At 45.4% G+C, this 21,567-nt stretch overlaps 10 protein-coding genes across 10 annotated transcripts; 8 read left to right on the forward strand and 2 right to left on the reverse strand.

Annotated features, from left to right (window-relative positions):
• Positions 1-886: 886 nt before the first annotated feature.
• Positions 887-1,483, forward strand: HOO65_010006 (uncharacterized protein; the record flags this gene model as incomplete). The annotated part of the gene is made up of 1 exon (XM_070999607.1): positions 887-1,483. The coding sequence occupies one exon, from the start codon at positions 887-889 to the stop codon at positions 1,481-1,483; it is 597 nt and encodes a 198-aa protein (XP_070861828.1).
• A 500-nt stretch (positions 1,484-1,983) lies between these two features.
• On the reverse strand, positions 1,984-3,339 carry HOO65_010007 (protein kinase-like (PK-like) protein; the record flags this gene model as incomplete). Its single annotated transcript, XM_071005851.1, has 2 exons — positions 1,984-2,664; positions 2,725-3,339. The coding sequence occupies 2 exons, from the start codon at positions 3,337-3,339 to the stop codon at positions 1,984-1,986; spliced, it is 1,296 nt and encodes a 431-aa protein (XP_070861829.1).
• Positions 3,340-4,281: 942 nt separating this feature from the next.
• HOO65_010008 (uncharacterized protein) lies at positions 4,282-4,659 on the forward strand (the record flags this gene model as incomplete). Its single annotated transcript, XM_070999608.1, has 1 exon — positions 4,282-4,659. The coding sequence occupies one exon, from the start codon at positions 4,282-4,284 to the stop codon at positions 4,657-4,659; it is 378 nt and encodes a 125-aa protein (XP_070861830.1).
• Positions 4,660-4,698: 39 nt separating this feature from the next.
• On the forward strand, positions 4,699-5,451 carry HOO65_010009 (uncharacterized protein; the record flags this gene model as incomplete). The annotated part of the gene is made up of 1 exon (XM_070999609.1): positions 4,699-5,451. One exon carries the CDS (start codon positions 4,699-4,701, stop codon positions 5,449-5,451), a length of 753 nt encoding a protein of 250 aa, XP_070861831.1.
• A 1,964-nt stretch (positions 5,452-7,415) lies between these two features.
• HOO65_010010 (uncharacterized protein) lies at positions 7,416-8,018 on the forward strand (the record flags this gene model as incomplete). Its single annotated transcript, XM_070999610.1, has 1 exon — positions 7,416-8,018. One exon carries the CDS (start codon positions 7,416-7,418, stop codon positions 8,016-8,018), a length of 603 nt encoding a protein of 200 aa, XP_070861832.1.
• A 1,809-nt stretch (positions 8,019-9,827) lies between these two features.
• On the forward strand, positions 9,828-11,983 carry HOO65_010011 (uncharacterized protein; the record flags this gene model as incomplete). Its single annotated transcript, XM_071005553.1, has 2 exons — positions 9,828-10,556; positions 11,168-11,983. The coding sequence occupies 2 exons, from the start codon at positions 9,828-9,830 to the stop codon at positions 11,981-11,983; spliced, it is 1,545 nt and encodes a 514-aa protein (XP_070861833.1).
• Positions 11,984-12,612: 629 nt separating this feature from the next.
• Positions 12,613-13,419, forward strand: HOO65_010012 (reverse transcriptase; the record flags this gene model as incomplete). Its single annotated transcript, XM_070999611.1, has 1 exon — positions 12,613-13,419. One exon carries the CDS (start codon positions 12,613-12,615, stop codon positions 13,417-13,419), a length of 807 nt encoding a protein of 268 aa, XP_070861834.1.
• A 2,970-nt stretch (positions 13,420-16,389) lies between these two features.
• Positions 16,390-17,409, forward strand: HOO65_010013 (Protein kinase-like domain protein; the record flags this gene model as incomplete). Its single annotated transcript, XM_070999612.1, has 1 exon — positions 16,390-17,409. One exon carries the CDS (start codon positions 16,390-16,392, stop codon positions 17,407-17,409), a length of 1,020 nt encoding a protein of 339 aa, XP_070861835.1.
• Positions 17,410-18,156: 747 nt separating this feature from the next.
• Positions 18,157-19,730, forward strand: HOO65_010014 (Protein kinase-like domain; the record flags this gene model as incomplete). Its single annotated transcript, XM_071005757.1, has 2 exons — positions 18,157-18,160; positions 18,808-19,730. The coding sequence occupies 2 exons, from the start codon at positions 18,157-18,159 to the stop codon at positions 19,728-19,730; spliced, it is 927 nt and encodes a 308-aa protein (XP_070861836.1).
• Positions 19,731-20,143: 413 nt separating this feature from the next.
• Positions 20,144-21,562, reverse strand: HOO65_010015 (uncharacterized protein; the record flags this gene model as incomplete). The annotated part of the gene is made up of 2 exons (XM_071005821.1): positions 20,144-21,370; positions 21,422-21,562. 2 exons carry the CDS (start codon positions 21,560-21,562, stop codon positions 20,144-20,146), a joined length of 1,368 nt encoding a protein of 455 aa, XP_070861837.1.
• Positions 21,563-21,567: the final 5 nt, after the last annotated feature.

Here is a 21,567-nt window from a genome sequence, read left to right on the forward strand (position 1 = left end):
TTTGCATAGAGAATATATTCATTTTAATCTATCTACAGAGAATTCTAGGACTAGGTATAAATATGTGATGTGGGTCGGTCACGTGGCTGTGCCACAGTGTGGCTGAAACTATGCATCACTACATTTAGTCATTGAATGTGTCAAGCCTAAATACAGAGGCTAAAAGTCTTCTTGCTTTTCAAGCCCTTGAAAACAATGCAAAACTAAGCATCCGAAGCATCCAAAGCACTGCAAACCTCCATTGGCAGAGCCCCTAAAGCATGGAATGCACTAACAGAAGTATTTCCAGCCAGTCAGAGTAGATAAAATCTGATGCCCATGTAGTGCTTCCTCTAGTGGGCGCTGCTAAGGGGGGGCGCATATCTGTCACCCTCAAGATCAATGCCATTCTGCTGGCGATGTAGCCTGTCCTCAGAGATCCTACGGAGCTTTGCAGCACTTCGGATGCTTATGTAACTATAGAACGTGCTTCTCGGGCTATTAATTAGGCGTGTCAATTGCGTTACTTATAATATACATTTGTCAATATCACATCACATCTTGTAGAATAGATCTTATCTGGTTGCTGGCATCCAGCTATGGACTGGACTGAAGCATTTATGTATAGATTGTTATTCATATACACAATAGCCTCATCGCCTCTAGTCTGCTCATCTCTCCTCTTCTGCCCACTCCATCTTCCTATTTAACTCTACACCTGCACCTGCATCCATCCACTTGAAGTGTTTGTTTTATCTTCGCATCTATAAGTGTCGTGCTGGCCCATACAACTTTACCTTGGCACCCAAGCACACGATATTCCAAGTTTCAGTATTTCCAGTTCCATCTACCAAACGCATATACCTCTGGCTACCTCTTCCTACCTTCTTCTACTCACTATACCATCATGTGGCTTCCAAACTTCATCCAGCCACTCTTTATGGCTGTCTTGCTGTCTACCCAAGTCATTGCAGGTGACAAAAAAGTCCCTCGTCCACGTGAACTTGGCCTTTATATACCCAAGGATGGACCATGGAAAGAAGTCATAACCACTGACGGCTTTTTCGCCAAAGTCTATGTTTCTGAAGATCCGAACTTCATTGAAGTCGCCTCGATGAAAAACCCAACAGCCGATTTTAAGTCCTATGAAGCTTTACTGAGTATCTGGGAATATGAAAGCAGGCTCACTGTGAGAAGTCTTAAATGGATCATGTATGCTGATGTTGTTGGGACTGATCGGGTCATCATCAATGGGGCCCTCGAAAAGTTGGGCCATGACCTTTCTGGCCCAGCGCAGATTCTTGGTACTGAGATCTCAAGAGACTCCCCAGAGCACGCTGAAATCTGGAATTCTTTGAGCACAGCATCGTTTGCCAAAGAGGCTGTGGAAATATGCACAGAGTTCAAAGATATGAGCAACCGCTATATTCAGTCGTTCAAGATTGGCAGATATTGTGACTTTGATATATGGGTGCACATTAAATTTGGTACAAATGTTGAGTAATATACACTGAGAGGAGGTCTCAAGGCTCATGTTGTTGGTGCAATGGTCTATGGATGGTGTGTGGCTCAGAGGCTTCACTCTGAGTTTAAGCAACAGCACATGGCAGCTAGCAGCAGAGCAGGACAGACAGCAGGGCCCCTGCAGGAAAATGTACAGGCCTTCAAAACAAACTGTAGAATAGATCTTGAATGTTGAATCAGTTCATTTTAGAGACTGTATCAAGTAGTCACATCACATCACATGGGATAGATCAGAGAGGTATGGAGTCTGCAGCTGTTGTCTGAAGCCTGTTCCTTTATGTTTTATTCTTCCTCACATGCTTGTCCTGTACATTAGCCAAAGATTTTATATCAACAATTGAAGAAAAGGATGGGACGAATCTATTGTAGGGATAGACACCCTGGAAGCGTTGTAGGGATGCCCAGACAGTCGAGTTCAGCCTTCTCAACAAGGCACACCCCTAACAGCCACTGAAGGTTTCTTTTGTAGAGACTGCCAAATCACCGAAATTTATCGACTAATTTGTCATACCATCCAGCCTTTCCCGTTTGGTATAGTCTCATTGCAGTCACTAGCTGCTGCCTCTGAGTGTCTTTCAACCTTTCTGAAAGACAGTGGGTTTCTTCACCATTTCGATCTTCCTCCTGTACCACTGCTGCAATGTAATACTCTTGATCTGCAAATTTCTGGATGAGGTCATCATCCTTGGGAGAGCCATCCTCGTTGTAATTCCATGGGGCATCCATGGCAGGGGGTACAGCTGTAAGAGTCAAAGGAAAATCCCCAAATATCTCCCATGGTCCAGCAAATGCAGTTTCCCAGTCAATGACACTAAGAATCTGGTATGCATCATCGACAATAATGTTGTTGTGGCCAAAGTCACCGTGGCAAAGAGGAAACGGGCCGGAGTCAAGAACAGATAGTCTGCTAGCGAGCTGACGAAGTGATTCGGGAAATGACGAAACTGAGGAAACAATTTCAGCAGCATATGGGCCCGATGCCTTTCGTAGTCTCTCCTCTGTTAACCCGAATTTGGCTTTCGCTGCCCATGCTTGGAAGAACTCGGTCGCTGTGTTGAATGGACCACCCAGCCCAGGAATTGGTCCCTGCTGGAATGTGCCATCAGGATTCAAGGAGACGATGGTGCCAATCTGGGGTAGCTGGATAGTAGATAGTTGGAACTATGATGAACAAAACACGTCAGTGGCCTGTGTGCATTTCGATGATAATATCTTACTTACATGGATCTTTGCGAGGCCACTCAAGAAGCTTTGGTTATACTGTCGTGGAACCTCCATTCCTAGGTCCATTCCTACATTGCCCTCTATGCAATCCATCAGCATGAATGGGGCATTGACACTGCAGTCACTTCGAGCTTCATAGGCATGGATTTCAGGGATGGGTAGCTGTGCTCGCTGTCGTAGAAGAGAAATTGTGTGAAACTCACAATCAATCTTTGTTTTCAGAGCATCTTCAGGGGAATAGTGACCATCTAGGTCAGGTAGTTTTAGCCATGCAACCCATCGAACCCCATCTGTAAACTCAATAATTCTGACCATGTGGTTGTAACCAAGACCAATGTCAGGAAGAAGAGAGCAGTCAATACCCATCCGTTTCATCGCTGCATACTTTCCTAAGGCTACCCAGTCCACTGACGCTAGGAAGGCCTTGGCCCGGGAGCGGAGTGGGCCTTGCTGGAGTGAGGAGAAGTAAGTCCATTGGTGGCCAGAGAAGGTCCTACCACTTCCTGGGATGTCATGGATGTGTTTTGATGGCAAGGGTGATGGGGAGGCTGGGGCACAGCCTTGATCAGTAGAAGCACACAGCAGTTCTCCTTCTGAGTGATTGCTTTCCATTGTGTGAGTATGAATAGAAGTAGATTGATATGTAATGTGAGTATGTAGGGCTCATTGAAGAACAGACATTTAGGACTTGAGACCAGATAATTACAAGAGAAAGAACATACAATTAAAAGAAAAGAGAGCGAGCAAGCTCCCATTTTGTCAGTGACCTAAGTCAGTGTTACCAGAATTGCTGACCCTGATCCAGTTCACCAAAACATTAGGGTTAGTACCAGACATCCAGGAGGCTGGCTTAGATAGAGATAGAGAACAACTTCAACAATCACGTATTGCTTCTTCCTTTTCTTCACAGGACATTTCAGTACGTCCTGTTACATTTGCACACTGTAGACGTTAAAAATATTCAAGTTCAAGTACATTTGCACACTAAATTTCAATCAAGCCAATCAAATAGTCATGTATACTTTTAAAGTGTATCTAAATCTGAGCAGAGAACCTAAAAATCACCATCACAATTAAGGGAAACCTTGTAGACTACACCTTCTGAAGTCTAGTGTAGTCTACAGAGGACATACTGGATGTCCTAGAAAGAGGAATACATGGTTATTGAAGTTGTTCTTTGTCTATCTGCTTCTTGCCTGAAGGGTGGATTTCAACCAATTTATATATCACTGTCTAAAGTTAACCCTAACGTTTGGATGAACTGGATCAGGGTCAGCAATCATGACAAATCTACAATTTAATTTTGTGCAAAAGGGTGAAAGCAGGTCGCTTTGTTGCTCACATGCTAATGGAGACTGCGCTTTGACTACGAATCAGCTAGATAAGTAACAGCCACAAATCACAGATCTCTCCATCTTCTCATTCTTAGGACATTCAGTACATCCTCCCAATTAGTGCTATTAATTTGTCATTGTTCTCACACAACTGAATCAGCTCTACAGCTAACCAATCTCTCTCATATACCACAGAATCAACCGGATAAACACAATAGCTATGGTCAGAGACACAGCCTATCTTGCAGTCATTGAGCACAGGAGCCAGCCCAATGAAATCGACCGTGTTCCGGCAATAACGGAGGCAGACCATGCGGGTTGCGAAGCATGGCTTAAGGATATGAACTTTTTGGTTCCTGGAAATGACGACAAGACATGGGAAATTATCCAGCGAAACTGGGTTAGTTTCCTATCAGCAACCAGCACCACGCCAGATGCAACACTAGCACCAGACCGCAAAGCCGTGCGGTTTCACTCTGGCACAGAAAACGAGACGACAAGGAAAGAGCGGTTCCAGGAGGACTATCGACAGCACCTCTTGATCCAAGCGACGTTCTGGTTCTGGTTCGACGGAATAGAGGCCATGGTGCAACAATAGCCCCCAAAGGCTCGCACTCTACTGAACAACGAGGACGTCATGGGGAATACTGAGAGCTTTCAGACACTGGTCCCAGACTGGAAAATAGCTCAGCGACGGAGATATCAATCTATCTGGATCAACCTGATATCCTTCATTGCATACTGTAGTGAGGAAAATGCACTAGAAGAGATGGGACTAAAGCTGGATGAGAGTCAGATTGATGATGTCCTAGATGTGAGACAGGAGGCGGCTATGATATACACGAAGTTGACAGGTATCAAAAGAAAACCAGAAGTTCTCCTCGGACTCAATGACAAGGTCCAGGCATTCATCGCCAACGCTCTGGCCAAACGGGCATCGACAGCCCGCAACAACCCACTTCTGTGGTGGATAGCGGTGTTGGCACGATCAGCGGTAGGTGGGGAACGAGACTTCATCAGCCAGGGACGCCTCGACAAGAACCCGCTGCCTATGGACATCGATTTCCGGGGTCGGATAAGAGCTCTGGTGCATATCCATAAGCTGATCATCTGCCACCACTCGATTTCTACCTGGGAGGAGAGAGATGTATGGAAGGTGGAGGTTGCGGGGGATCTCAATAGTGTGGATATGACCTGGATAATCGGGGAGGATAGGTCGAGAGCACCGAAAGACTCTAGCGATAGGCGAGACTGTCAAAGTCAGGCGTGGCAGGCCATGCTGGGCTACATTCGACGCAGGGTCCAGGAGAATCTTGGGGGCATCGAGGGGACAGCAATGCATAAGGTGCGCCAGTTGCAACGCCAGATCAGCCTGGCTGATGGAGAATGAGTTTAGGTAGGGCTCAAAGAGGACTGCTAGTATAGGAATTCCAACGTTGTTATTTGAGGCCATTTTGTAGGGAGAAAGCATTGAAAAGGATTTAAGAAAAGCAGTAGAAACTGTCTCTATAGCAGTATGGCACACTTGGTAGCAACAATGGTTCAGAGAACTGGTTAGTCCCTTTCTGTATCTACTCTGCACATTATGAGAGTTCTCAAGAAGGCAATGGAGAGGCAGCAAGAGTTTTCCAACGGGCTGTTTTTGTACCAGAGGAGTACACTATCATGTCACCAATGTATGCTGAGGTAAAATCATCGAGATGTTCACACAGCACACGATTTATGTACTGTTGGAAGATTGAGGGTCCATTTGCCAGTCCAGATGGCATGACCATCTACTCATATGCACTATGTCTTGTCCAGAATACTGTCTTCCATTGATCTCCTTCCTCAATGCGAACACAGTGGAAAGCTGCTCCAATGTCAAGCTCAGTGAGCCATTTCACACTCACTATCATCCACAGTGTCTCTTAGATGAGGGGAATTGGGTATTTCACAGATAACATTCATCTTCAACCCCATTTGTGTGATCAAGCAGACCATGTGTTGCTTGGTAATGCTGCGTGGAAGCTTACAAGATGTAACAAACTGTTGGATGAACTGCACAGAGGATAAGTATTGTGGGGGCGGGGAATCTGCCTTCTGTCGGATTAACCCTGGGTAAACCCAAGCATGAATACTCCAGGTTAGTTGTGCATGATGGAAGAACTTGACAGACAACCTTCACCAATTCGACCAATCTGTCTGTATACCAGCATGCGGCTGTACAGGATCACGAGTGACTTCATAAGTGACAAAGCTGAATTCAGTAGATTATTCCGACAAACTTCCAAGTAATGCCTTGACGCTGAGACTCCAGAATGGAGGAATCCGGAAATAGCGAAACAAAAAAAAAAAAAAAAGCCTTTATTCACCTTGCATTGCAAGCCAAACGAACTATCCCACCATCCTTCATAGGTACAACAGTAGGGATGGCCGGCCGAGCACTATAACCCGGAGAAATGGAGCATTTTAGCCATAGCCACGACAAGAAGGCGTAGGGCTGTATTCCAGCTGTATCTTTGTGGGCTAATATTAACCGGACTTAAGTTCCTTGGCAGAGCCTTGGTCATCCTTAAGCCCGCTACTCCAGGTGTTGTAATTAGGCCGTGATGACATGGTGGCTAAGGATTACTGTCAACTTGCAAGGAGCTGAGATACATGATGTCCAGAACTGAGATTCTCGGTACAACATTTCCACCGCCTGACAACAGTGTGGATTTGTGCTGTTTATAAACAAATTTAATCCTTTTAGGTTTCGTTTTCCCCTACTAGGTCTGCGACATGATCCAAGAGAGCTTAAGGTCAATAGATATATCAATGGCAAACTCAAATGAGGTCACAATTTAAAAACAATGTTATAGGCAATCCTAAGTAGCTTATTACTTTGTAAATTAGTTTTATTTAAGAAGTGTCACTCCAGGGATGATAGGCTTTAGTCTGACATGACACAGACATACTGCACACTAATTATAAAGACATTTATGTGGTGTTACTCTTCATAACTGAGAATCTATTGTAAGACGGCCATTAAATAGATCTTTGTTGACATCTGGCTGCTAGAGATATGGGCCGGCCATGGATGGGCCGTGGATGGGCCGAGGCATTTCTATACATATTGTTATTCGTATATATATATATGATGGCTTCATCACTCTCATCACAATCATCTCCCTCTTGTATCACCCACTACTCACATCATCCATGAGCGTTGTACTATTCTACATAGCTTTGCCTTGTTAAACCTAAGCATACAATATTCCAAGTTTCAGTTTTTCCATCTGCCAACTACATATACCTCTGGCTACCTTTTCTCTTCTTTTTTTGAGCAACATCTCTTATTCCAATCCACCTCCGTCTCGTCACTATACTGTCATGTGGCTTCCAAAGTTTGCCCAGCTGCTGTTTACAGCTGTCTTACTGTCTACCCAAGTCATTGCAGGTGATAGACAAGTCACTCGTGCCCGCGAACTTGGTCTTTATATACCTCAGGACACCCAGTATGGCTGGAAAGAAGTGAAAGAGACTGAAGGCTTTGTCGCTTCAGTCTTTGTTTCTAAATCTTTGAAATATATTGAAGTCCAATCAATGGAAAACCCAACAAACGATTTCAAGTCCTATGAAGCTTTACTGAGTATTTGGGAACATCAAACCAAGCTCACTATAGGAAGTCTTAACAAGATCAAGTATAATCAAGTTAATGGGCCTGACAAGATCATTATTAATACAGCCCTGGAAAAGTTGGGCTATAGCCTCTCTGGCAGGAAGTCGATTACTAGTGATAAGATCTCAAGAGACTCCTCAGATCACGCCGAAGTCTGGAATCTTTTGAGTACCGCATCATTTGGCAAGGATGCTGTGGAAATATGCACCGAGTTCAAAGATATGAGCAACCGGTATATTCAGTCATTTGAGATTGGCAGAAATTGCGATTTTGATAAATGGGTCGAGATTACATTCGCAACAAAGGTTGAGTGATGCACTGACAGGAGTTCTCAACTCTCGTGTCATTAGTGCAATGATCTATGGACGGTGTGTGGCTGAGAGGCTTCACTCTGAGTTTAAGCCATGGCACACAGCAGCAGTGGCCCTACAGGCCTACAAAATAAACTTATACAACTATATAGATAGGTACTTAGGTTTAGTTGTTTGCTTGTGAGCTTCAATACAACCATCATTTTTTGCCCCTATTTTCTCTTCTACAACGCCAACATCAAAGGACCATGGGTCACTGATATCTTCGTACTGACCAGCGTGATCAAGGGCCAGGCAAGACAGCGTCGTAAAGAGAGACAAGCGCATAGTAGCAAGGGAACAAAGTAAACGCCAGGTACCAAACAGGGTCGAAGATAAGCAGATGAAGAAGAGCTGGGGGATATAAATATATGAAAAACATAATAATGATGTACGAATATCCCAGGCATGTCCAGGATTTAAGACTCCTCCCCACCCTGCTAAGATCTAAAGTTCAGCGTTGGTGGTGTGGTGATGATGACCTGGTGAAGTGTTCAGGAAGCCTTGGTTGGCTAGACTACAATTAGGACACAAAAGCCTCCAGGTGCTAAGGCCTATGTTGGTGCTAGAATTAGAAAGCAGTTGGAGCTTAAGATGTCTATTAGCACCCATGGCTGGGGTGTGTGAGATATCCCTATGCTTATTACATTGTCTATCTTATGGCGTTTACTCTTGTAGGGCGTTCCTACGTTTTAGCAAAAGAGAAATCTTGGCCTGCAGACTTGCCACGAGACTAGGTGTTATCTGCCGCTGCTACCTTTAGCCTAGTGAAGTGTGGCAACACTAAAACCCTCCGTCTTACTATGTAGCGCGCTTGATATAAGTTTCCGCCTTCTTCTATACCCATGCGTAGGCCATGCTATTTGTTTTCCTAGTTGCTTTTCTAGCGCCCTTAGCGCATGCGCCAGAAAGCAGTACAGCGGTTAATCAGACTGTCAATGGATGGGGAATTATAAAACTTCCACCACGGTCCAACTATTCTACGCAAGGACCTAGGTTTGAAGGCCTTGGAGCGAGGGTTGTTGGCAGCTGTGGGTATTTAGCACCTGTTATCACCAAGCAGCTAGAAGCCTACAATATCACACAAACGCTATGCAAGGTACACAAGATCTGTGAATTTATGCTTGGTGTCGGAACAATCTACTGAATTCAGATTTGATCACTTTAGAAGTCACTCGTGATCGTGTACAACCGCACGTGGAACCGTGCTGGTATACAGATTGATGGTGATGGTGAAGCTTATTTTTCTATTCATTCTCTAAGGTGTTAAGTTCTTCCATCACGGACAACTTAGATGAAGTATTCAGGCTCGGGTTTACCCAGGGTTAATGGGACTGAAGGCAAATTCCCCACAATAACCCATCCTGCATGTAGTTTATCCAACCCAACATTCATCCAACAGTTGGGGCATATTTAATGGCTGAGAATTGATTGATCGAATAACTAACTTAAAGAAAGCAAAGTTGTTTGATTTTTGGTGCACATAGTTTTTTGGTGCACATGCTTATCCTGTACATTGTAGTATTCTGTTAAGCGCCTAACAAGTTGCCCTGAAAGAGTCATAGGATCATATGCTGACTAAGAATAACAATGAGCTTAATTGTCCACTTGACTTTTGTAGGCATGATGGCTGTTTGGGTTCTTTGATTTTTCACAGTGGTTAAGGCCCCCTCTGAGGTCCACCTTATATGGCTGCTGGACCTTGTTGCGCTAAACTTTGGCGTTTGGTCATTCGAAAACCTCACATACATCCATTATCGATTCTAGTCTGAAATGTACTCTCCTCCACCAAATCCAAACATTAAACGCCGCCCATTGACCTGGACGCTTCCGTCCGACCCTACCAAGCCGGAAATTCCATACCACTGTGGCGCTTCGCTTTCCATCCGAGCACATACACCGCCTCCGCCATTTGGCAATGGCTATTACAGAGACGTTGCTCCACGCCCACTGGCTGAATGGACAGACCTTGATGGCAAAACCCAGACTGAATGGTGCTGTCAACACCCAGTCATCGACACGCCGCCTCATCCTGATAAAACTATCCACCATCTTCATGTGCTCGAGGAGGTGGCATGCCGTGATGGTCGTGGCGCTCAAGTACTACGATGCTCTTTAGACGATAGCAGTGATGACACTACCTACATCGCAAAAATATACGACCCTTTATACTATTCATATGTCGAGTCATGCGATGATCCTACATGGAGGGCTGATCAGGACTATAGTAGTGAAGCTGCAGCATATGAGGAGTTAAAGAAGGCAGGAGTTGATGGCAGCCTTGCTCCCAAGTACTATGGGTCATGGACATTCGAGATGGTCCATCCTGAAACACCAAAGGCCACACGCTCAGTGCGAATGATTCTCATGGAATGGATCCCTGACTCTGTTACTATGCAGTCTATAGTGGAGGGAGGCTTTCGAGGTCGCATGTCTCCTCAGCACCGGCTCGATATTCTTACTAAAGCGTTGGAGGTCAACTCGAAAATAGACTTCCATGGTGTAAGACACCTGGACTTTGCTCCACGAAATGTGCTATTAGTTGGCCCTGATGTATTTTCTTGTATGCATCGCGTAATTCTGTTTGACTTCAACAGGTCTTCAGTCTTTAGCCAGCCAGGCTGCAACAGATTACAGTAGGAGAGCAAGTTGCCAGTTAGTCCTCAGTACTTGTTCTGGGGAAGTTGTCCTGAGGAATTTCAACACTGGACTCCTTACCCCCACTGTGTTGTGCGGGGAGTTTTCTTCGGTTGGCTGAAGTCTTGCTGGGAGAATTCAACAGAGTTTGATGGCCCACCAGAATCTTTAGAGAGTTGGGACAGTTTCTATGAAGATACGCCTGCGTATGCTCCTCCCATTGAAGATGAAGATTGGCAATCTGATGGGTATTAAATGCGTCCAAACTGGCCTTGAAACCAACCTCTGATGAGGTATGAGAGTGGACATAGGCTCTGATAGGAATATATAGTGTTCAGCGACCTATGAAGTTGGTTAGTAACAATAACAGTAGCATTATTGAAGTTACCAATTAGTAAGTTTTAATGCGACTCAATTTCTGCATCCCTATGATCTACTTTGTCATGAACTCTACATATTACCTAACTTTCCATTAGCCTCTGTCCACCGTTATAGTTCGTGGGAATACTGTGATCGAGGGAATTAATGCGGACGGTCAGTCGATCCCGCCATTTATCATTAGTGCAGGCAAAGATCACCTTGCCAATTGGTACCAACAATGCGACCTCCCCGGTGATTGGGTTATTGCATTGAGCGAAAATGGATGGACTAATAACAAGCTGGGTCTTGAGTGGCTAAAGCACTTTGATCGGGCCATAGCTAAGCGAACGAACAGTCTCTATCGCCTCTTGATCCTTGATGGTCACGAAAGTCACCACTTCGTCGAATACGAGAAATATTGCACGGAGAACAAGATTATCACGCTCTGTATGCCTGCTCATGCCTCTCATCTACTTCAGCCTCTTGGTGTACGGTGCTTTGGGCCGCTGAAAAGGGCATACAGTCAACAAATAGAGCATTTGATCAGATGTTCCATAACCCACATTTCCAAGACCGACTGCTTTCCTGCCTTTCACAGTGCCCACCAAGATGCTCATACAGAAAGCAATGTCAAGGGAGGTTTTGGAGGAGCTGGGCTTGCTTCCTTTGCCCCAGAAAATGTCATCTCGAAGCTTGATGTTCAGTCACGGACTCCGACGCCTCCCACAGAGGTCACGATACCATCGACCCCTTGGACTGCAAGGACGCCAAAGACAGTGCTAGAGGCCGAATCGCATTCTAATTATCTGCAAGGAAGGATTAGAAATCATAACAGCAGCTCCCCCGAGTCAATAATTGAAGCTGTCAAGCATTTTGAGTGGGCAACAAATGTTATTATGCACGAGATGGTCTTGCTACAGGAAAGGGTTTGACAACTTGAACAAGAGAATAAGAGAGTAGGGCGGCGCCGGAGGGGAAAAAGGACTAGGATGCAAAAAGAAGGGCCTGTGACTATAAGGGAAGCATTACAATCAATTGATCAGATAGATATCGATGCACAGGTAGCAGCTGAATCCTCAAGAGGTAGTCGCGGAAGGTCACAAGGAGCAAAGGTCCGACAGTCTAGTATTTGCAGAAAGACCGGACATAATGTAAGGACCTGTCAGCAGACATTTGAGGTCAATAAAGAATGGTAGAGTGATTGATTTTAATTGATTAGATAAATTGTGGTGTTTCTATTGCGAATTTAATTCAGAGGGTTGATATAAGTGCGTCCCTCGCTTATCATGTACGTTATTGTATTCATTCTTTCCTCTACCCCTGGGTACTTCGACTATGAGATATTTATACTTGGGTTTACAGTTACAGTTACATGTCAAGCAGGCTGGTTTCACGTCTGAGAGGGCAGCGATGGCCAGAGCCTCTGTGCAAATGGGTAGGCTCTTTCTTGACGGATAGGCGAGTCAGCCGCTCGGTCGAAGGAGAGCTCCCAGTGGAGAGAGACGTGGGAGGCAGTCTGCCACAAGGATCTCTAGTCTCTCCCATACTATACATGCTTTACATGGCGGAACTCTTCAAGAAGCTACCCAGCCTGGGATACGCAGATGATGGTCTGATATATGTTTCGTCGCCATCAGTCCAGACCAACATTGCCACGCTGCAAACCTACATGACACACGCGGTGGAGTGGTGTAGGGAAAATGAGCTGAGGATCGACTGGAGTAAGACAGGAATCATGCATCTGTACACCGGCCGTAAACTCCCGAGCATGAACACAGGGCTTCGACTGCCAAACAGAACAACGCTGAGCCCAGTGCAGGAAATGAAGTGGCTCGGCGTCACTTGGGACACCAGCTTCAACTTCAAAACGCAGTGCCAAGAGATGGCGACCAAGGCACGCAAGACAGCGAACGTGCTGCACCGCATCAGCAGAGTCAACAGTGGCGCGTCCCCGAATTCGGTAATGCAGGCAGTGAGAGCATGCATGCTGCCACAGATGACGTATGCGGCCACCACCTGGTTCCCCAGAGCCAGCAAGACCAGCATGGCCATTTTGGAGAAGGTTCTCAGAGAAGGCTTGCGAGCCGCTGTACCTGTCTTCAAAACGACAAGCAAAAAGTGCCTATACAGATTCGCAGCGTTCCCGAACATGACAATCACTTGCCAGGACATGCTGCGGACAGGAGGGATACGGGCATCAACATGCAATGCAGACCACCCTCTGTACTGGACGATGATTGACGGGAGCATTGATGAGGCAAAGGCCCGGCTACCACAACCGATCAGAGACTCGACGAAACTCCGGCCAGAACAGGAAGGACCAGCTGAGTCGCTGGCCCGAAGATCAGACATCTCGGTGGAGCGCTGAACTGGCTGAGACCATATGACATCGGCTGGATGAAGGGGCTACACAGAGGCACAGTCGCCCGGATCCTGGTAGCGCGCTCCGGACACGGCGACTTCAAAGAGTATCACGTGCGGCTCAACCACAGGAACGCAGAAATACACTGCCCAGTCGCAGGGTGCGACCAAGCCAAGACCTTTAGCCATCCGTGGGAGTTGTTAGAGGGCACGGCGCGGGGAGAAGGTGATTTATCGGGAGAGGGAGTGTGGAGGTACGAGTCTGGTTTTCTCTGCTACTTTTCTTTTGCATTCGTTTTACGTTTTGTTCACTGCTTTGTTTCTTTGTTTGATTATTGGTGTTTGGTTTGTTTTCGTTCTTTCTTTGTTTTCTTTTTTTTTTTTTTTTTTTTTTTTGCTTTTTGTACTTCAACCACGGTAGAGCGGAAACGAGCAACAGGGTAACTTGGGAGCATTTGCGCTTCGCTCGCCAAAACTCCATAGTGAACCTTGCAGAGGGTTAATTTCTGTCCGGTAACCAGTACACCTAACTCTGCATTTGATCAAGTGATTCTCAACAACCTAAGATGCCAGCTACTACTATTGAAGCTAGAACCCTTCAGGCGCTTCAAAATAACCCAAATCTAAGTATCTGACGCGCCGCAAGGACCTATAAAATTGATGAGCGTTGACTACATCGCCGCCAGCAAGGCTTCCAATCTCAAAGCAATATCTTCAATAAATCGCGTCGACTATCTGATCTAGAGGAACAGATCCTTAAGAACTTTATTCTCGACCTAGATTCGTGAGGATTTCCCCCCCAGCTTCATGATGTTAAAGAAATGGCTGATCAATTGCTTGTTGACTACAATGCGCCATCCGTCGGCAAGCGCTGGGCTTCAAAGCTTGTCAAGCGACGCCCAGACCTCAAGACACGTTTTTTTTCGGAAATACGACTATTAGAGAGCGAAGTGTGAAGATCCAACCATTATCCGCGATTGGTTTCAGCTTGTGGTGAACATGATTGCAAAGTATGGCATCTGATCAGATGGTATCTATAACTGTGATGATACTGGTTTCCTTATGGGCACGACTCCATCAGAATAGTTGTCATGGGCTCAGAAAGGCGTTCAGAGCTCCAGAGCCAATTCTTGAAACCCTAAAGTCTCTTGGGAAGGGCACAAAGGCAGTTAGGCATCTAGCTGCTGAGAACAAGGATGTTCAGGAGGCAAATGAGATACTTAGCCAGCGTCAGCAGGCAAAAAGAGCTAGACTACAGAATAGAGGGATCAAGACAGTACTACAAGAGGGAAGGGAAGCAATTGATCAGATGGATATTGATGTGCAGGTAGTGGCTGAATCGTCGTGGAGGAGTGGTCAAAGGAGGTCAGCACGACCAGGTATTCAGCGTTGTAGTGTCTGCAGCCAGCCTGGCCATAATTAAAGGGCTTGTCAAGTAGTGATTGAGTCATGTGGGGAAGAGTAAAGTGAGTAATTTTAATTGGTTAAATGCGTTGTAGTGTTTTTATCGCGATGTTTAAAAGAGAGGTTCAGAAAAGTGCAGCGCTCGGTTGACTGCGGCGCTTACGTTAGCTTAATTGTCCACTTTACTTTTGGGCAGATACTACGTGGGCATCAGGTTTTTTCTACACGGGCATCTGGCTTATGTGGGCATCAGGCTTTATGCACTCTGATTGGCTCTAGCTCACAGGTACAAGCCCATAAAGGCGGTGAAGCATGTGCAATAACAGTGGGCCAAATCTCAAGGATTCTTTACAAGTAGCAACACTACAGTTGCTGTGAATTTCTTCTTCTAGAAGGGCCATTTCACAACCTTTGTCTCTATACTATTTATTTGAGCTGCCTTTTTACCCAAATATAACCACTTGATTCTCATTCTCTAAATACAATCCAATCTCACTCTCTGTCCATTAGATCTAAAGCTTGTTATTCTTCAGTATATTTATCTATCCTTCTCTAGATGTCAGCTACACCCCTTGTTCCTATTCTGAGAGGATTATCCCCCAGCTCCCAGGTGACCTCAGCCTCTATACACCCATTCTCTGCCTTACTCTACTGGCTGTCATGAGGTTGTTTTCCTGAGTAGGTGCAGCTACATCATAGTACGTAAGAGTATTAACATAGGATAAAGAAATCATATATCAGTGAAGTCTTCAACACAACGAGTATCCTGTCCTTTTTACATTTCTTTGTATAAGTATCAGCTATCAGCCATAGAATTGGCCAGGGGAGAGAGGTACATTGGCAGAATTCCAGAGCATAGAATGCACTAACAGACACATTTCTAGCCAATCAGAGTGCGTAAATTGATGCCCACATAAGCCAAGCCCGATGCCCGTGTAGAAAAAACCTGATGCCCACGTAGTAGCTGCCCCCATAACATAACTCTTTCAGGGCACTTATTAGGCGCTTAACAGAATACTACAACGTACAGGATAAGCATGCGCACCAAAAGTCAAACAACTTTCTTCCATTTGATCAATCCATTCTCAACCATTAAATATGCCTCATCCAAACAATGAGTGTAATATACTTCTTTGTCAGAACAATCTACTAAATTCAGTTATCTCACTTTTGAAGTCACTCGTGATCCTGTATAACCAGATGTGGAACTGTGATGGTATGCAGATTGATTGAAATGGTGAAGCTTGTTTCTCGATTCCTTCTCTAAAGTGTTGAGTTCTTCCAACACTTAAGCTGGAGTATTCAGGCTCAGGCTTACCCAGAGTTAATCCGACTGAAGGCAGATTCCCCAGAATACTCATCCTTTATGTAGTTCATCCAACATTTTATCCAACACTCCGAGGTTGTCAGATGATGAACTACTGTGTTCAGTCATGAAAATATCTACACAAATCTGTTATTGATTCTCATCTGAAATGTGGTTGCTCTAAAACCTCGTGAGTACAAGCCTCGTGCGCTGTCTTGGGCGCTTCCACCTGATCCTACCAAGCCCAAACTACCATACGACTGCGGCATGTCCCTTTCCATCCGAGCACATACACCGCCTCCACCATTTGGCTTTGGTTATGACAGAGAGCTTGCTCCACGCCCAATGGCTGAATGGACAGACCTTGATGGTGTGACCCAAACTGAATGGTGTTCTCGACACCCAATCATCGACACGCCGCCTCACCCTGATAAAACTATCCACTGTCTTCATGTGCTCGAGGAGGTGGCATGCCGTGATGGTCGTGGCGCTCAAGTACTACGATGCTCTTTAGACGATAGCAGTGATGACACTACCTATATTGCAAAAATATACGACCCTTTTTACTATTCATACATCGGGCCAACCGATGATGTCACATGGAAAGCTGATCGGGACTACAGCAGTGAGGCTGCAGCATATGAGGAGCTGAATAGAGTAGGAGTTGATGGCAGTTTTGCTCCAAAGTATTATGGATCGTGGACCTTCGACATGCTCTATCCTGAAACACCCAGCGCCACACGCCCAGTTCGAATGATTCTTATGGAGTGGATTCCCAACTCCATCACTATGGAGAATCTACGGAAGGGGGGCTTTCGAGGCCGCATATCTCCTCAGCATCGACTGGATATTCTTGCCAGAGCTATGGAGGTCTACTCGAAGATGGAGTTCCATGGTGTAAGGCAACTAGATTTTGCTCCACGAAATGTGCTATTGGTTGGCCCTGAGGTATTATCTCATATGCCTCGTGTAATTCTATTTGACTTCAATGTCTCTGCAGTCTTCAGCCAGCCAACCTGCAGCAAAACGCAGCACAAGAGCAAGTTGCCAATTAGTCCTCGGTACTTGTTTTGGGGAAGGTGTCCTGAGGAATTTTACTACTGGACCCCATCTCCTCACTCTGATTCCCGGCCAGTTTTCTTAGGTTGGCTGACAAGTCATTGGGAGCATTCAATGGAGTTTGGTGGTCCACCAGCGTCTCTAAACAGAAGACTTCGTGTTATTGAAGATCCACCTGAGTATGCTTCTCCCATTGAAGATGAAGACTGGAAATATGACGATGATTAAATGCCTCTAAACTGGCATTAAAACCCATGCCTTACAAGGTATGACATTGGACATGGGCTTCAATAGGAATAGTGTTGGAACAATCTACTGAATTCAGATTTTATCACTTTAGAAGTTACTCATGATCCTGTACAACCACACGTGGAACCATGCTGGTATACAGATGAAGTATTCAGGCTTGTGTTTACCCAGGGTTAACCCGACTGAAGGCAAATTCCCCACAATACCCATCCTCCATGTAGTTTATCCAACATTCATCCAACAAATAGGTAGTTTTCGATGATGTATGAAGTTGAACAGCAAGGATGACTGTGATTGCCATGAGACTAGGCTTGTAGTTACTTTCAGTGTAATGTTAGTAAAGAATGATGCAATTGGTCCTTAGAAAGAATCTCTTTTTGTCATGGTGCACTGCTGCTCGTGTTGCCTCGTTCACTGCTGTAGCCTTGTGCTACCTTGTTTCCCCACTCCTTTGTTTCCACATGTTACAGGACTAGTAGGTGATACTGAGTTTGCCGATTGATGACTTTATTGTCAAATGAGGGAGAAAGGAAGAAACTATCTAAAGCCTTTGCTGGCGGTGCCCCCTCTTTATCTTCTACAAGATTTTCCAGCACGTCTGGCTCTACTTTCCTATTCTGGCCTAGTCCCTCATCCTTTGCTTGTCTACCTGCTAATACCCCACTCCTTTGTTTCCCCCACCTTCTTCTCCATGCCTTGTTTCCCCACACCTAGTTCCCTGCTGTCATGGGTTAGTTCACAGATTGATTCACATGATCAGGTCTGGAGATAGCCAGATATTACATGGAGGGGAAGGGAAAGGAAACTAATCTAAAGTATTGTGAGGGCTAAAGGGACCTTATAATAGCAGGACTTGTGGTCTTGTATCCAACCTATGACTGTTGTGCCACTACTTCTTGCAGGCCATCAATCCTCTGTGTATTCCACCATGGTCACTATACAAAATTGATTCCTGAGGCAAAAGTGCCCCACTTGATAGAATCAATCACATAATATAATGCTGTTGCCCCTTTCTGTATCCTAACCTGAATTCACAAACATCCATTTCACTTGTAAATCTCCTGTCCCTCTTCCACCCATACATTATTATATCAATTCTCAGCAACTCCTCCTAGCTAGCACGAATGACTTCAACTGAACAGTGTTACCTAGTTCTAGATAACAAGGTTCTACTTGAAATATTCTCGGTTCCAGTAAAGTCAACTAGTTGCCGAATAATATCAAACACACATAAAACGTGTACATTCAGCCTTACCGAATCTTTTCCTGATTATCCTAGCCATGTCATTGTTCGGCTGGAGATATCAGGAGGCCACTTGGCTGCCATTGCAACTTTCCAGCGCCTATGTCATTCTCAGCTACTAAACTTGGTTCCAGCTGTCCTATGTGTTGGCACAGCGATCACTGAGGATGCAAGACAGGTTGAGTACTCTGTGTCAGCGTATTGCGAGGGCACTATTCCACTCGAGAACGTATGGGACACACTTGATAAGACCCATCAGCTGGAGTTGGTGGATTCAGTTGTTCGTGCAATGGAGAAGCTTCAGCAAGTAGATGTCCACAGCATTTCACCAAGCTTACCCGGAAACGCTAATCTTCTGAACTCGACTGCCAATTGGCCTGCGAAATGGCTGGGGGGCCCAAGTCTTGGATACCACCCAGATGTCAAACACTTTCTGGATAGCCTTCTCAATACAGGCAGTCGGGGACCACCAACCTGCAAGCTACTAGAACTCAATGGTGGAGTTGTAGTTGCCTCTTCGTACGATGACATTGGTCAAGTTGAACTTTCACGAGCAGACCTCGAAAAGCTCCAAAGCCATGCTGTCTGTTGCCATAATGACATCGAACCTCGCAATATTCTCGTTACAAAACTGTCCTCGACTCCAGGGAATGAGCGATATGAACTTACTGCACTGGTTGATTGGGAAATGGTAGGCTTCTATCCCTTCTCGTATGAATACAGTCTTAAGGATCTTGTTCTGGGCTCTTCCAACCTCTCTCTGGGTTGGTATACTTTATTCAAGGAACGAACAGCTCATTTATTACCTCCAGATGAATGCCACATGAGATTCATCAAGGCACTTGGGATTATTGACAGATCTCGGAAGCGACGGATGGTACGGAATGTCGGTGTTCGATTTCAAGCAAAGTGGATAGAGAGGGAACAGGTTACAATGTCTCCAGACCTTCGTCAGGGTTGGGTCCGCAAATTCGATACAAAACCTCCAAAGCCATTTACCAAAGATGACGCTGAAATCATGGAGCAAGAAGTTCTGAGAGAACTTGGATATTCATAATTCATACACATATTGAGACGAAATGAGTTGTTTTCATGAAAGCTAGAATTGACTGAGGCTAGGCTAAACGGGGGAAACAGTCCCCAACATGCCCCCAGGACATGCTAGAATCAATTCAGCATCATTGTTTACAGAGTCTGCAGCCATCTATATCTTGTCAACAGTGCAACAAGTCAATGCAATCCAGCAAGTAGAGTAGCCACCAGATCCTGAAAGGTTAGGGCTGAATAATTTTGCTTTCTTCCGTTCTTTGCTTCATTTTCTACCTTTTGTTGGTGTTGTTGCTATTTGCCAATAATGGTCATTTGATGAAAGTGATGCTGAGACTATACTGTGTTGATACAAACTAGAGTTGAGTTAAACTGAAAAATACTAACTGAAACCAACCCCCAGTCCTCCTTCTCTGGCTGCAATCAGGGCAAAAACTCTGTCTCGAATAGAAGAAGCTTGTAGGCATTCTTGTCCCTATCAGGCTCATATGTATCGACCTCAGATACCATTGACTGTAAATGACGCAAGACTTGCTGCTTGATGAGTGTTTCGGGCTCTTCTGGTGGCCCCTGAAACATTGGATATTGTTCTGTGTCTAGCCCAACTGACAGGATGACCCCAAAATTCTTTTTAGCATCCCTAGAGTCAGATGTAACTTCGCAGCCATGTGTTTGACCCCGCAGACACATTATCAGCCCGATGACAGGCATTTGGTCACTGAAGCCTAGTGCCTTGAATGCATGTTTTGTGTGAATGTATGCAGAAGTCTTTGCGTCGTCTGCAAATGTATGGTAGGATTTATTCTTGACCTGCACAAGAATACAGCCAATGTGGGCCTCTCTTTCACGTTCTGAAGGAACCCACACTGGAATCAGAATGTCGACGCCATGAAGGCCGGAGGGAAGATAACAAGCTGTACAGGTTCTATACATATTGTAGATGTCTGTTGTTGATGGCGCAGTAGCCCGGCGATGAAGCCGATTGAAGAACACAGTTCCAGAGGAAAGCATCTGGCCGAAATTTGATTGCGATGAATCTTCCGGGACTTTCAAGAGGTCTTCCACGACAGCATGCCCAAGCAAGTTCTTGAGAAAGGCCTGGAGGGGAAGAGGCCGAGGGTACTGCAGCCATGGTGATATAGTATCAAACGCAAGCAGGAGAATGAGCCCTGCAACGAACTCACCCATGTCTCCTACGCTGATGTTGTTCCAGCGGGTTTCATGATCAAGTACATCAAGAGCTTGGAGAAGTGTGTCCGCCATCGTCATTCCATGCTGAAAGGCAGCTAGGGCCAAGATGGGCTCATCAGGCTGCAGTACCATGATCTGCTCAAGGTTGTCTGAAACATCGATTAATGGGTGCATCCAGTGCGAGACGAGATTTTCGGCAAGTGCAAAATCGGAGATGGTGAATGGGATTCGGTATGATAGGAGAGCTAGAAGGCCAGTCTTTGTATCGAAATCACCATATTGCCCTTGGCTAGGCCGACACTTTTCTTTGCAGAGCTCTACAACACCCACAGATGAACTCCCAGCTTGAAGTAGTGCTCCCCATAAAGGCCGACCAAAGTTTACCAATACATCCCAGGATACGTTTGGTGTATCGAACTGAGCTGGAGTCAGTGGCGCGTAGATATTCTTGGTGAAAAACTGGTGGTAGGGAGGAAACAGTATTGCACTTGGTCGTTCCCCAGTTCAGACCTTCTGGCTAGGGTCTGATAGTTTAGAAGGCGAGGGATTAGATACTTTGGGTGTCGTATCAAGAAACACGCCAAAGAAGGATTCTTCATTCCCCCATTTAGCAGCCCACCAAAGAGCCCGACGCAGAGAATGGAATAGCATGTTTT

The sequence above is a fragment of the Ceratocystis lukuohia genome (genome assembly GCF_044167205.1).
Source record: "Ceratocystis lukuohia strain C4212 chromosome Unknown Supercontig1_pilon, whole genome shotgun sequence".
In the NCBI taxonomy this organism is placed as follows: Eukaryota; Fungi; Ascomycota; class Sordariomycetes; order Microascales; family Ceratocystidaceae; genus Ceratocystis; species Ceratocystis lukuohia.